Raw genomic sequence first — 16607 nt, 5'->3', positions numbered from 1 at the left:
TTGCTTGGTTTCAGCGCTTAATAATATCATCTACCCTGAGTATTTCAGGCACTTTCCATGTAGAGAAATGATCATCATTCTGCTTGTGTTACAAAGTTTACTCTAATATTAACCTTGCAATGATTATCCTTTGTGATAGGTAGTGATTTGTGTAACTATTCTCTCAAAGAATTACGATCTTAGAGTTCTTGGGAGAGTTTACCCTAAGAAATCTAATTCTTGGAATTTAGATATTTTTTCAATATTAGTATGATTTTCGCCAAAACCTTTGATGGGAATTGTCCAAACTACTATTATTTCAACTATCGTTTTTACAGCTAGCTATTATTCCAGTTTCTCTAGTTAGCCACAATTTCCAAATAAAGGGTTTTTACGATCCTGTTTGTGACTGGATTCAAGCCCTAACCTAAAAGTTGCTTCCAAGAAAACAATTTTTTTTTTTTTTATGTGTGTGTGTGTGTGTGTGATAGGGAAAACAAGATCTTTTAATTATTTCACACTTGCACTATTTTTTTTAAAGGGTATTACTAATGTTTCACTAGCTTAAATTACTCATATGGTTAAACATCACTATATAAGCATTAGAGCACTCTCATCAGGTATGTTAAATATGCCAAATGTCAAATATTTGACATTTGGCATACCAAAAACAGAGCATCATGAGGTGTGCTAAATGTGTCAAATTTTTGAGATATGCTACATTACACTTCTATGGCAAAGTATGGAGAAATGTGTTATATATTTTTATTATTATTTTATTTAGCTTTCTCTCTTCTCTCATCGTGCCAAGCAGATTCACTCTCTCATCCTCTCTTCCTCTCCATCAATCCTCCCAACCTTTGATTCACTCTCTCAGCCTCTCATCCTCTCCATCAATCCTTCCAATTGGTGGTTCATCCCTCAAATGCCTCAAACCCAAATCCAAACCTGATCTAAGCCTACCTTGCTTTTTTCCTAGACCTTGGTTTCAACGGAATCGAAGCATCATCCAAGCTCCACTGTGACACCCACATACCACCACCACTTCTCTGCTCTTTGTGTCTCGGTCTAACCCAGACCCAACACATGCCTCTCTAAATCAAGAACCAAAACCACTATAGTGTCCAATCAAGCTCCACCACCGTCCTTCCTGCTTGTCCCCTAAAGTTTGATCTCGTCTCTAATCTCACTAATCTCTCCTCCGAACTTGTCGTCAATTACTCCTTTGGTCTCACCAGCGTCACCGTCGATCTTGCTAGTCTTAGCTGCCAATCTCGCCAGTCCACGTCGCTGATAACGCCGCCGATCTTTACAACCGTCACTGATCGTTGGTTGAGTTTGGGTCGGCGTTTTATTCTCTATTTTTTTGGTTGGTTGATTTTTTTTTTTTTTTTTTTGTTGAGATTTTTGAGTTTGGAATTTGTTGGAGGATCTGGTGATTGTGGGTGTAGTTTGTGGCGGTTGATGTGCTATTGGTGGTGGTTGTAGTGGTAGTTGTTGGTTGGTTGGTGGCAACTGCTACTGAGTTGTGTGTTTGTATATTTGTTGGAATTTGAGATAATATATTATTTAATGTGTAGTAAATATTATTTTAATATATAGAATTGAAGGATAAAACATCTGATAAATGAGATATTTTAAAATGATGTGAAAAAATGATAAAGTAGGCATTTGGTGTGTCAAAATGACATTTTTTTTAAACATCTGATGAGAATGCTCTTAGAGCATCTGATCTAATGCTTATATATGCACTAGATCAGATAATCTAATTTAATTGGTATATTATTTCTCACTCTTTCAAAATTATTGCTATTTTATTTAATATAATATTTTTAATGCTTTTTGATAAGGTTACTAGGGAAATCTTTTCTCTCTTTATTGCTTTCAATAATCCTTACTATTCTTATCTAGTTTTTTCTTAGGTTTTTTCCTCCCTTGTTTTAACTTTTAAGTGAGGAGCACTCAAAATCATAATGGTGAATCATTCAAGACCTGTTTGGTAAGAGTTTGTAGTTTTGGTTTTCAAAACAATGTGAAAATTGTGATTTAAAAAGTGTACTAAAACATGTCTTTTGAATGCTCATAATGCAAAAAAAAGTGTTTGTTAGCATATTTTTGTAAAATTCTTTTAAAACTGAAAACACAAAATTGGGTGTTTGGTGTGAGTATTTTTTATATAGAAAAAGTGTGTAATGCATGAACATGAATAGTGTAAAATAATTTATTTTATTGAAGAGAAACTCCCTCTTGAATACCAACTGCCATTATAACTTTCTTTTGTTCTCTCCTTCGTACTTCCTCTCATCCCATCTCCTCACTGTGTTCTTTCTTCATTGCCAATATATATATATATATATATATATATATATATATATGTATGTAAGTATGTATGTATGTATATATATATATATATATGTGTGTGTGTGTGTGTATAACTTATTATTTTTATAATGGTCAACTATAATTTAACTTAGGATACAATTTGTCATGATCTATTTATTGATGTGGTGTGATATAATTGTTACTATGGGGGAGAGGGAGCCCAAAGAGAAGGAACCATCAATAGGATCTACTTGAGGCATAATTGGGCCCAACTGTTCATCAGATTAAGCCCAGCCCACTCCAGACGACCTAAGAACTTGGTGGACTAGGAAAGCTGAGGGTGACGGCCCACCCGAGGGGTTTGAGGAACAAATGCTCCTCAGCAAACAAGAGGAAGGCCACAAAAGTTGAGTTTGAAAGGCCGAGGAGGACCATGATGACTCACAGACAAAAAAGAAAGGAAACTTGCAAATAAAGAATTCACACCTTTGCATTAAATGCCCTACAACAACAACAACTCACTATGCCGCATTAATAGCAGAATGACCCTTGAACAGTCTTCACAGCATGTAACCTACTTTACCACCACTAGCAAGACAATGATAGGATGAGTATCCAAAGAGAGATCAACAACCCTCCAAGTGAAAGGCAGAGATGTAATTCAAATAACTATAAATAGGAAGGAAGATCATCATTGAAGGGGGATCGGAAAAAGATCTGAGAGAAAAATGGAGAAATAAAGAAAGAAAAAGACCAGTGTGATATCGAGAATTGTATTTTCTCAAGAACAATTGTTCCTGGCATGGTTTTAAAAACCGGTACAATGAAAGAACCGAAAAATGAGCTAATTACTGGTTTTATGGTTGAACCGGTGACGTCATAAATAATTTAATTATTATTTAATTAAATTATATAAATGATTAATAATTTTTTAATATACTAAAACTTATATCAAAGAAAAAAAAAAAACTTACTAAATTGAAATTCACTCCGAAAATGTTTTAAATAAAAAAAATAGCATCCATAATTTAATCTTATATTACCGTCATCAAGATTACTATATGTTTAGGCAACAATATAAAAAAAATATTAAGAAAAACCCACCTCTCATATCAAAGCCAACTGGTCCAAAGTCCAAATCAAACAACGAAAATATTGAAAACACCAAAAACAAAGCAGCAGTACTACTATTACGATTTCATATATTTATTTTTATAAATAATAGTCTAACTTTAACTTTTTATCTATTCAATTTTTTTTTTAAACCCCCCAAGTCAGGTGATTAGACAACTTACTAACTTACCATTTATCATGAGTCCAATCCACTTTCCCACCATTTCACTCCTAGCCAGGCAGCCACACACATGTACCTTCTTTAATGATTTTACTTTTCTTATTGCCCCTCATAAATCTAGTAGACTAGCACCCCGCCCCACACGGTATACTATTAAAACTGAAAACCTTTTATGTTTTTAGTTCTCAATGGAGCTCTCTCTCTCTCTCTCTCTCTCTCTCTCTCTCTAAGGTAAAGAGAACAGAGTGAGGTAGAGAGAACGTAGTGAGATTGAGGAGAAGGCGTGGGGGCGTGAGGCCGTGAGGGAGAGAGTGAGGCAGGGAGTTTGAGAAGAGGAGGCATGACTGTGGGAGTGAATCGTGAGGAGAGATTGAGAGAAGTGAGATTGTGAGAGGGCTGATCAGTTTTTAGGATTTAGGGTTAATTTGAGGGGCAATAACGACATAGTCGTGTTTGTGGTGCGGATACGAGATACAGGCCCCCAATTATACATACGTATGGGAGAAGAGCAAAAAGAAGACGGCCCAACCTGTGGCCTTATGGATGAAGTCTATTAGTTATTGGGCTTGAGATTAAGCAAGCCCGAACATTTAATAATTAGGGTCTCTTTATGCATTGTGTTGTTAGCTATTTAAACACTTTTTTTTTATTATTGTAACGGAGCTTTTGAGAATTATAAAAAAAGTTTGTTTCCTTTTACACTGGTGTCGACTCCAGTTTGCTTGGTGCTGACTCCTAGGGTTTATCCTATTATTTTTCTGTTCTATTATAATATTGTGGTTGTCCTACGTCAGTTTTGGTATCAGAGCAGACTTCCGGTCCATTCAACATAACCGTAGACAACCACGTCAAAGCAAAACCATCAAAAAGAACAAGCCAACCATGACAGTACCTTTCAAGTCTTTGCCCCATGAGATCTTGAACAAGCCTAAGCCAGCCCCTGCAATCCGTGTATTCCCCTAAGCCCCACATGAGTTTCTCACCCCCAAACCAACAGAGAAGCCAACGGCGCCTCCCAAGCCGGTGACCACCATCCGTGCTCGCCTCTGATCACAGAATCCACAGCCCCCCCCTAAAAAAAAAAAAAAAAGACAACCCACACGTGACCCAGCATTCACCAGTCGCCAAAACCCATAACACCAATGCCCACCGCTGCAAAACCCAACAGCCTCTAGCCATCAGCCGCCGTAAAAACCCAACACCTCACCTTCGACCATCGCCGATAAGGACATCGACCACCGCCAATGCCAAGGCCGAGACAAGTGGGCTCTGATCTGCACCATCGAGCACCATCGATCGTGATGCCGGTGAACCCAGGTTGCATCTCTGCCGTTGACTCCAGCGTCACTTCGTGCTTCCTCCGCCACTCCTTTTCATTTTAGCTCTGTTGTCTTTCCTTTTTTAAGTCTGTAGTTTGGTTTCTTTTATTTGAGTTTGTCGTATGAACATCTTTTCAAGTTTATAATGTCTTAAACATACAGTGTTCTTTTATTTTGCAAAAAAAAAAAAAAAACACTGTTGCTGTGACAGCCCATTGCTTGTATTGGGCTTAAATTGTTTCACAGGTCCATTCTGTCCAAGTCAATTCACTCACTTAAGGAGCAAACCGTGGCTATCTAGTGCAATAAGTGGAGCCACTGACTAGGGTACAATTCTGACTCTATTTTTTTTTTGGTGGATTCAATTTTGTCTCATAAAAAAAATATTATATTTATGTTTTTTATGTGCATATCCCACCATACTCCATTATCCTATCCATTTTGTGTTCAAATTAATTGTTTTACTGTTTGTGTCCTCTTTTAGTACCCACTCTAAAATTCACAAAAAAAAAAAACCTATTTCTTTGAAAAATCTAATTCTTATTATTAATCGTGGAGCTTATTGGGATTTGACTTTATTTGGGCTATCTCTTAATATTGTGAACACTGTCACAATTTGTCTGCAATTCCTTCCTTCGATTCATCGATCTAGTCTCTACATGCACTCTTGCTTGACCTTTAATTTTACATTGAGAATTAATTACTTGAATTTTTGGGAATCTCAACTGCATTCATAAATATTGTGTTGCATGCATCTATGTAATGGTCGCATCATGTCAAACCCTGAACCTCAATCCACTTCCGAATCTAGGCCCTCTTTAGAGCAAACCATAGGAGACCTAGCAAAGAGTGTCCGTGATTTGCTGGATAGGGTAGAGCGAATTGAAACATCTCAAAGAGAGACCATTAACCATGAAGGAGATAACATGCTTGGGTAAAATAACAATGGTCACTTTAATAGGGCTCCACACTTTGAACATGATCACTATAATCACTATGGTCCTAGGGATTATGATGATAGAATGTCTAAGGAAAGGATAGAAGCACCCACCTTTGATGGCTGCCTAGACCCATGGGTTTTCATTGATTGGTTTCGTCAAATGGAGAAATTCTTTGACTATTACCATTGGGCTGAGAATAGGAAAGTGAGGTATGCTAGGATGAAGTTAATTGGGAAAGCTGATCTTTTCTGGGAGGACCTTGAGGAAACCCTTAGGTGACGACGTGAGCCCCCCATTATTGATTGGATTGAGATGAAGGACGCCCTCTCGAGGAATTATCTTCCTCCAACTTATAGGAGCTCCCTTCTTGAGGAATGGGATTGCCTAAAACAAGGCACTGCTCCTGTGACCGAATACATAGAGAAATTCAAGGAATTCCAGAGGCAAATTCGAATAGTTGAGGAAGAGGTTGTCACACTCAATAGGTTCAAGAAAGGTTTAAATGCTAACCTACTAGGCGAGATTATCACCCGAGGAGTCACCACCTTAAGAGAAGCCTATGACCTAGCTAGGAATTATGAGTTAGCATCCAAATCTATCTTTTGGCAATGTTCTGAGCTTCGAAGCGTTCCTCCCAACCCTCAACCTTTTGGTAGCAAACCTAAACTTGCCTTACCCCCTAAAGTCAACCCCAATAGCATATCGATAGAAAAAGAGGACAAGGGAAAAGGTGTGATCAATGAGCCCTCGAGATTAGGCTTTCGCCTCCAATGCTTCAAATGCAATGGGATTGGACATGTCGCAGCTAGATGTCCCTCTAGGACCCTTGTCATCCAAGAGGATGATGAAAAGGTAGAAAATGTTGAAGAGCTAGTGTATGATCCAAATGCTGAAGAAGTCCAAGATGTTGAGGTTGGATGGGAAGATGATCCCAGCTATCTCATGTGCATTAGAGCCATCTCTCCCTAGGTTGATGATTCCAAGGCTGTTTTTGGTGTCCCTAAAGTGAATGTGGTAAGGTGTGCTTTGACAGAACAAAGGGAAACTGATGATTGGTGAAGAAGTGCCATCTTCCAGACTTACATTAAGTGTGGAGACAAAACGTGCAAGGTTATTATAGATAGTAGAAGTTGCATTAATGCGGTGTCCTCTAACGTTGTTTCCCGCCTAGGCTTGAAATTGATCCCACACCTTAACCCATATAAAGTTTCGTGGGTGGATACTTTCTCCATAGCCATAAAAGAAAGATGTGTTGTCCCACTTCAATTCCTCACCCACAAGGCAGAAATATGGTGTGACGTAATTCCCATGGATGTAGGGCATATTATCTTAGGTAGACCTTGGCTATATGATTTGGATGTCACCCTTCATGGGCAATCCAATTCTTGCTCATTTATGTTTGGAGGCAAGAAGATTGTGCTTAATCCTTTGAAACCCAAGCCAATCGACATGAGCAAGAAGCCAGAAGTACCGAAGGCGAAAGGTTTGAACATCATAAGCCCAAAGGCATTTGAAAGGGTAACAGTTCAGGAATCCATTGTGTTTGTCTTAGTTGCTAGGGAACTTCATGGAGAGACCTGTGAGGAGCAACCTGAAGAAGTGAGGTCTGTGCTCCAGGAATTTAAGGATGTTTTTCCTGAGGAACTCCCCGATCATTTACCGCCCATGCGTGATATTCAACACGCCATAGATTTTGTGCCCGGAGTGACCCTACCTAACTTGCCTCATTATAGGATGAGCCCTGCAGAACATGTCGAGTTGCAAAGGAAAGTAAAAGAACTACTTAGGAAGGGTTTTGTTTGTGAGAGCATGAGCCCTTGTGCAGTCCCTGCACTCTTAACTCCAAAGAAAGATGGGACTTGGAGGATGTGTGTTGATAGTCGTGCCATCAACAAGATCACTATGAAGTATCGTTTTCCTATCCCTCAGTTGGATGACATGTTGGATATGATGGCTGGAGCAACGATCTTCTCCAAGATAGACTTGAAAAGTGGCTATCATTAAATTAGGGTTCGTCCTGGTGATGAGTAGAAAACTGCCTTCAAGACGAAAGATGGTTTATATGAGTGGATGGTTATGCCTTTTGGATTGTCCAATGCTCCTAGTACCTTTATGAGAGTGATGACTCAAGTGCTCAAGCCTTTTATGGGAAAATTCCTGGTTGTGTACTTTGATGATATCCTCATTTATAGTAAGTCTAGGGAGAAACACTTAGACCACCTAACTCAAGTTCGTACAACCCTTAGGAAGGAGAGTTTATATGGTAACCTTAAGAAGTGCTCTTTCTTTACCGATAAAGTTGTCTTCCTAGGTTTCATAGTGTCATTTGAAGGAGTTTCTGCCGACCTCTAGAAGGTTCAAGCAATTATGGATTGGCCCGAGCCCAAAAATATACATGAGATTTGAAGCTTTCATGGGCTTGCTTCCTTTTATCGCCGATTCATCAAAGGGTTTAGTACCATTATGTCCCCCATCACTGACTGCTTGAAACATGGGGAGTTTATTTGGACAAAAGCTGCTACTAAGGCCTTCAAGGAGGTGAAATAGAAGATGACTGAGGCACCTGTCATGCGTCTCCCTGATTTCACCAAGCCTTTTGAAGTGGAATGTGATGCCTCAGGTATTGATATAGAGGGAGTACTTAGTCAAGAGCGCCACCCAATTGCCTATTTCAGTGAGAAGTTGAATGATGCTAAGCAAAAGTACTTCACATATGACAAAGAATTTTATGCCATTGTACGAGCTCTTTGGCATTGGCGCCATTACTTGTTGTCTCGAGAATTTATTATCTACTCTGATCATGAAGCTTTGCGCTATCTCAATTCCCAAAAGAAGCTAAATTTTAGGCACGGTAGTTGGGTTGAATTTCTGCAATGCTACTACTTTGTGGTGAAACATAGGGCGGGAGTTGAGAATAAGGCTGCTGATGCACTGAGTTGAAGAGTGTCTTTGTTATCAGTCATGAGTGTTAAGGTCACTGGGTTTGAACGACTTAAGGATGACTATCAGTCATGCCTAGATTTTGGGGAGCTCTATACTAGCCTAAGTAATGCTTCACGTCCCGTCTTGGATGATTATACCCTTTAAGATGGTTACTTGTTCAAAGCCAACAAGTTGTGTATCCCTTAGTCATCAGTGAGAGATTTCCTAGTTTGGGAGATACATGCAGAGGCCTTGCAGGTCATTTTGGCCGAAATAAGACAATTGAGGAAGTGGAACTTCAATTCTATTGGCCTGGTCTTAAGAGGGGTGTTGCCAAGATAGTTGGTCAGTGTCGTACATGTCAACTAGCCAAACATAGCAAGCAAAACACTGGTCTGTACATGTCTTTACCTGTGCCAGATCGCTCGTGGCAGGACGTGAGTATGGACTTTATGCTAGGTTTGCCCCGCACCTTTAGGAAGCATGATTCTATCCTAGTAGTTGTTGATCGCTTCTCTAAGATGGCTCATTTCCTACCATGTTCTAAGACTTTTGATGCTTCTAAAATTGCAAAGCTTTACTTTGATGAGATTGTCAAGCTGTATGGTCTCCCAAAAACCATAGTGTCTGATAGGGATGTTCGCTTCATGAGTTATTTTTGGAAGACCTTGTGGCATTTAGTAGGCACCAAATTGAAATTTTTCACGGCATTTCATCCTCAAACTGATGGTCAAACTGAGGTGGTTAATCGTAGCCTAGGGAACCTTCTTCGGTGTCTAGTGGGTGAAGCCAATCGGAATTGGGATTCAATTCTTCCTATAACCCAACTTGCATATAATAACTTTGTCAATAGGTCTATAGGCGTTAGTCCTTTTGAGGTTGTGCATGGATATACGCTTAGGAAGCCCTTAGATCTTTTGTCCATGTCCCCACATGTTAGGATTTCTGATTCTGCTGAGGCATTTGCATGACATGTTCATGATTTGCATACTGAGATTCACAAAAAAATTCAGGTAAGTAATTCTCAATATAAAATTCATGCTGATACTCATCGGCGTCATGCAGAGTTTCAGGTAGGAGATTATGTCATGATTCGGATCCGACCTGAACGGTTTCCCTCTGGGACCGTTAAGAAATTGCAGGCTCGTAGTGCCGGTCCATTCAAGGTATTGAAACGAATGGGCCCAAATGCATATGTCATTGACCTTTCTCATGATTATGGTATTAGCTCCTCCTTTAATATTGAGGATTTGGTTGCTTATAAAAGCCCTGCAGCTATTCTTGATACTCCTTTTGATGAGCCTTTGCTTGATCCTATTGATGCCCCTATGTCTACCCCTTTACCCTTAAATTTGCCCCATGCACATAAAGAATCTATTGATGCTATTTTAGATGAGCAAATTGTTTCTACCAGGGATGGAGGAGTTTACCGTTTCCTAGTTTGGTGGCGCGGGCGATCAGATTCTGATTGCACATGGATTACTAGAGATGAGCTACAGCGACAGGATCTTGACTTACTGGAGTACTATTAGAGCTCTTTAGCTTTCCACTCGACAGGGTCGAGTTCCTCTCACCCGAGGGGAGTTGGTGTGGATACGAGATACAGGCCCCAATTATACATACATATAGGAGGAAGACCAAAAAGAAGACGGCCCAACCTGTGGCCTTATGGATGGAGCCTATTAGTTATTGGGCTTGAGATTAAGCAAGCCTGAACATTTAATAATTAGGGTTTCTTTATGCATTGTGTTGTTAGCTATTTAAACACTTTTTCTGATTATTGTAACAGAGCTTTTGAGAATTATAAAAAAACGTTTGTTTTCTTTTACACTAGCGCCGACTCCAATTTGCTTGGTGCTGACTCCAAGCAACCCTTAGGTGCTGACTCCTAAGGTTTATCCTATTATTTTTCTGTTCTATTATAATATTGTGGTTGTCCTACGTCAGTTTGATGTGTAAAACCGGTTCGACTGGTCTGGTTTATGGTTCTTAGGTTGAACCGGCCGATTTGCGCTGTTTACCGTTTTTATATTATTTTCGATTTTTTGTCATAACCAGACTGGATTGAAGGCCGGTTCCCAGTTGAACCGGTCGAACTGGCCAGTCCGGTTCAGTTTTTAAAACTATGGTTCCTGGGCCAGCATGAGGAAAGAGTTAAATAAGAATCTCTCTTTTCCTATTATATTTCTATCGAGTATTGTCATTCTTGCTAGTACCATCTTCTTTAATTATCAAGCCGTAGTCCTTAGGAATCAAAGTGTTGGCCTTAACTACCCATCTCTACAAATTAGTTGTATTAGGCTCCTATCCTAGCACACTTTTAGCAGGTTGGGCTTGTAACTTAAGTGTTGAATACACCTCCTTATGGGTTCTCTAAATACATGTTTTAACCTACCTATATTGAGTACTGCAATATAAATATCCTTATAAGAGATTCCTTACCAAACAACTTGCTCCAAAGTGGGCCCTATGATTTTTAGCATTTAAATCATTCAAAAGAGTCTTCAAATAGCTTTACCAATCGGGCCTTCAGTTACATGCTCCTATGAAATCAAAATTTGTAATTAAATAAAGCCAAAATCAAACAAAGAACTATATAATCAATCAAATTAAAACTATTTAGCTAATAGCCCTGTAGTTCAATTAACAAATTTTAGTATTTCCAACAAAAATATTCAGGGTTCAAATCTTACACCCCTAACAGTTGATGTATTAAAAAAATTAAACCATTAACGGCTAAATAAATAACTTAAAAGAGTAATTAAAATGGTCCCAAATCCAAGTTTGAAATCCACCCCTCTAATATTTTAAAATAAAAAATATTTTGATAGCTACAATACAAAGATAAGTGGAGCTTTTTGTCAATGATTGAATCAAAAAATTTAACTTATAAAAAGGTTTTTTCCTCTCTTGTTTTAACTTATCTTATTTTCCCCCCTATATATGAGAGAGAGAGAGAGAGAGAGCGAGAGAGAGACAGAGACAGAGACAGAGAGAGAGAGATCATTGTCTAACCCAAAAAAAAAATAATTGCTTGTAACTTGGAAAAAATACACTATGCATCGAATGCATATTCCTCCATCTCACATGGTGGTGGACCCCACGTGTAGGGTTCACTTATGATACATGTTGGGTTCACTTATGATACATGTTTTCTCCCTTTCACACAGAGGTAGACTGTACGTGTAGGGTCTAAGAGGGAGAAAATATGCATTTGATACATGGTATACTTCTTTTGTAACTTGGGGGTTTCTCACTTTGATCAACAAGATTAATGGAAAGCCAAACAAAGCATCACATGCAAGTTGAAAAATTATTGCAGAAGGTACTATCCTACTCTACTCTTTTTTGCTTGCGTATCTAACTAAGGTAGTCGATACCATACCCGTATGTACCGTACCGGTACATATACTGGTATCAAAATGCCAACGTTTCATACCGGCTTAAATACCGGCCGTACTGGCCATACCAGCCAATTTCGGGCAATACCGGCCGGTACCGAGTGCATCAGCTAGCACAGAAAAAAGCTTCTTTTTTTTTGTTTTATAATTTTTGTAAAGATAGAATGGTAACTTACTTGCATTAACTTATTAGTATTATTTATTTTCTTAATATGCAATGAACAATTAAGCTTTATATTTTTTATATTATGGTTTTTTTTTTCTTTTAATTGATGTTAAAGTCTAAAATCATGAATAATTTGTTCTAAATTGTGGTAATATTTTATGGTAAACTTTTATATTTATTATAATACACACACATACACACATGCATACATACATACATACATACATACATACATACATACATACATACATATATATATATATAATAACTGTAAACCTGAAATGGTACACCGGTATTGCCCGGTACTAAAATATATTGTTCTACTGGTCAAACCAGTACAGCCTCGGCTACATGATTGACTCCCTTATAACTAGTGTGTGTATATATATATATGGGTTGAAATTTTAAATTTTCGTCCTAATAGCGCCCCCCCTCCCCCCAATTAAAAAAAAAATTGTATTCCCAAATGCAATCTGAAAAAAAAAAAAAAAAAAAAAAAAAAAAAAACTCTCATCCCAAAATAAATAAATAAATAAATAACCGACAAACTAAAAACTACAAAATAAAAAATAAATATGGACTAAAACCTAAATTACAATTCTCAAAATTTTACCCTAACCTCACTTTTTCTCCACTCAACCTCATTAACACCTCCAATCTTCATCACTGTGGCTACTGTTCTTTTCCTCAGATTGGATCTGGACTGTTGCTGCTGCTTCTCCTCCTCCTCAAATCCAGACTATTGTTGCTACTGCTCCTCCTCAGATTCTTTGCTATATTGCTCTGCCTTAGTCGGTTAGCCCTCTGTCCTCTACCCTCTGCGTTTTTTTATGAACTGTGGTGTGTTGACTGTTGTGTTTGTGAGTTGTGGCTTTTTAATTGGTGTGTTGTGTCTCTCAACTACTGTGTAATTGTGGCTTTTGTGTGGACCGGTTTTAGTGTTTGTAAATTGTAACTTTTTTTTTTTTTGGTTTTATCTATAAAGAAATAAAGGGGGACCACTAGGACAGTAGGACGTGACTAGTTTTGTGAATTTGTGAGACTAGTGTTTGGTAAGTCGTGACTTTTTTGTGAGATCAATTGACCAAAGTCTTTGGTCTAATTGTTTTGGTTATATCAAAAAATTTGTTTTTGTGACTTTGTGTGATGTGGCTAATATTAGTAATATATATGAATTTGTGAACTTTGTTTTTGTCACTTTGTGTGATGTGGCTAATATTAGTAATATATATATATATATATATATATATATATATATATATATATATATATATATATATATATATATATATATATATATATATATATATATAAACTTGTGCTTGTCTGTTTGTGATTATTTTGGTTTTAGATTTTTTTGTTTTTGTTGAGAAGTCCCTCTGTTTTAGTTGGCGTATAGAACTACGAAATATGGAAATAATGAAACATTTTTTTTTTAATTTGTAGATCATGAGTAAGTCCACTACAATATTAAATTTTTTCAAAAGAAAAATTCTAAATAGTTTTGAAGTCATAGCTGATGATGCAAGATTGCCAACCTCTAGCATTGATGTCCCAGTTTCTAAAAATCTCCAAACTGAATTTCCAAATGTCACCATCAACGAACGTACATGTTTTGTATGTGATCCTAGAATGCGTAAGCAAATATGAGAATATGATGCTAATGAACGGGATAAAATTTGACGAGCTTACATTAAGCTTGGTTCATACCAACCTAAACTAGATGAGTACAAGAAAACTAAATTTGGAAGTCCCTAGGTTTAAATTTGAAAACTAAACTAGATAAAAAAACCTTTTGTTTTAAGCTTTGGCCCCTCTTGGTTCAAATCCTGGTTTCGTCCTTGCACATGGGTGCATATATGACTGATAGTGATATAACGTCCACGGTCCACCAAAAATAAATACTCACATTTCATTGCTTACATGTGTTCATTAGACTAATGTGATATGACAAACAAAAACATCATTAATACACACATCCACGTCCAGTCCAGTGGCGGAGCCACATTGGGACCAAAGGTTTTGTCCCAATCCCTCATATATATATATATATATATATAGCTCTTCTTGCCTATTGAGAACATTGATGGTTTTGTTCCTACAACAACCATCTTTGCATGGTGTGGGTTCATCCGGGCCGCTAGAGGTGCTGGTTCTAAAGGATTCAGAAGATGACCTATATATCTGCCTGAGTTCACTGTTACTAGCACTGCTGAATGACTCACTATTTGAATGGTCAAGTTCTAGTAACTTGAAGATCTCATTTTTGCTAGGTTGGTCACTAATGAGGGTATTAATAAGGGATTTGGCCTTAGCTCTATACTCGCTTTTGAAATGACCTTTCTTTCCACAATTGTAACATTTGCCTGATGCTTGTGGAATGGGTTCCTTGGTTTTCCCTTTCTTATAGAAATCATTAGTCTTGTACTTCTGTTTTCTATAATACTTGGTTGCTTTCTTCCTATGGGATTTCTCAGAGGATTCCTTTCCTCTATGCTTGGATTTCCTCTTGGAAGATTTGACTGAGGGTAAGCTGTACTGTGTACAAAAATGTCCTATTTCGTACTTGGCTTTGTTCTTGTTGACTTGGCTTTGGATCTTGAGATCTCTGCACATCTTCATTCCTTCGCTACGAATGGTGCTAGAGATGTTTCCATAGGTTAGATTATCATAATCTATGACACCTAAGGGACTGTAAAGGGTTTCTTTGACTTTCTTCCCAAAGAGTGTTGGTAATCCATCAATGAACTTCTCCTTCCAAAATGGAGAGTTGCAATCAGTCCTATGCATGACACGGGTAGTAAAGATATCCTCATACGACCGATATTCTCCTAGGGTTTTACATCTAAGGTTACTTAGCTGCTCCTAAATCCTAGATGTGATATTGCTGGGTTTTCCTATGAAGTGTTTCATGATAATATAGATCAGGGTATTGACTCCATCAGGAATTGCTTGGTCAACATTGTTGAAGACGGGGGTTCCTTCCTCATCTTTTTGAACTGCATGCTTGATGTCTTCTTTAGACATATCTGTTAGGCAGTTGTTCCACCATTGCAGGAGTTTTCCTGTGAATCCTAAAACCATCATTTCTATGACTTCCTTGTGAGGACGACCTTCGTCCAGGTAGTTGTTGGCTACCATAGTCATATGCTGGATTTTGTTTAGGATTTCTTGTCCTGATAAACCATCTATGTTCCATTCATAGAGTCTACCAGATGAGACTGAGAACTAGTTACTAACATTCCGTTCTTCACATTGGAGGTTAGGGGGTGTTGGTCTAGGGTACCAATTCTTGGTTGAGCTGGTTGGATTTATATTGGGATGGTAAAGCCGTTTTACCTGTAAATCCTAAAACTAATTTTCTAGTTGTTCTATTTCCTTGTCAGATTCTTGGCTAGAACTACTAGAAGCTACTTCGATATCTAAGACATGGAGCTGACTAGTTTCAACTGGTGAAGGGGTGGCTGGTTCCTTCTTTACTAGTTCTTCTAGCTTTTGGGCAACTATTTCTAAGGTTTTTTTGTCCTTAGGGTAACTGAGGCTGGTGTGCCTGGCTGTGGGTAACTTGACTAAAGGCTTCTCTAAAGCTTGGATAGGTTTACTAGAGTTTCCTGGCTGGAGGATAACCTTGTTTTCGATCCTATCTTCTATCCTGTCAAGCTATTTTCCTATAACGCTTAGACACTGGTTGGTATAGTAATTTTGCTCAATCACTTTGTTGATTGGTTGGTGCTCATCAGTGGAGATTTTGAAGGGAGAGGCTACTATCTCTCTTCTGCGATGGCTGAAGGTTATGGCTTGTAGGGGTGGATGGCTAGACCTAACAACTTTGTTGCATTAGGTCCTTCTATGGTCCAAGTTCTGGTGAGAACACAAAACTGCCTGTGTTGGCCAGAGTACCTTTCAAAGTATATGAAAAAGGGGACATTATGAATGCCGTCCATGCTTCAAATGCCTTTTCTTTTTGCTCTCTGGTGTAATTGGCTTTATAGGCTTCTCTTGTAGTTCTGTTTTCCTCAAAACTAAATTCCTTTCCTAATTCTTCTAGGTCAGGAACGAATTCTCTGTTTAAAACCAGAAGCTGGTTATCTATGGACTCTTGCTGAGATGGAGGTTGTTCCATGTCAGTTCCATATGGGGATGGGGGTATTGCTCTCGATTGTCTTCCTCATTGACAATCAAATCCTGTTTGGCTGTGTAGCAAGGTGTGGTAAGTTGGGAATTGGTTCTAACTCTCTGGAGCTGTACACCTAGATCTTTTCT

The 16607-nt window shown here is 38.2% G+C and overlaps 1 protein-coding gene across 1 annotated transcript; it reads left to right on the top strand.

Annotated features, from left to right (window-relative positions):
- Positions 1-6167: 6167 nt before the first annotated feature.
- On the top strand, positions 6168-6824 carry LOC142635853 (uncharacterized). The gene has a single exon (XM_075809919.1). The coding sequence runs from the start codon at positions 6168-6170 to the stop codon at positions 6822-6824; it is 657 nt and encodes a 218-aa protein (XP_075666034.1).
- Positions 6825-16607: the final 9783 nt, after the last annotated feature.

Source organism: Castanea sativa, chromosome 5 (genome assembly GCF_040712315.1).
Source record: "Castanea sativa cultivar Marrone di Chiusa Pesio chromosome 5, ASM4071231v1".
NCBI classification, from domain to species: Eukaryota; Viridiplantae; Streptophyta; class Magnoliopsida; order Fagales; family Fagaceae; genus Castanea; species Castanea sativa.
This window is presented reverse-complemented; position numbering and strand designations above follow the sequence as displayed.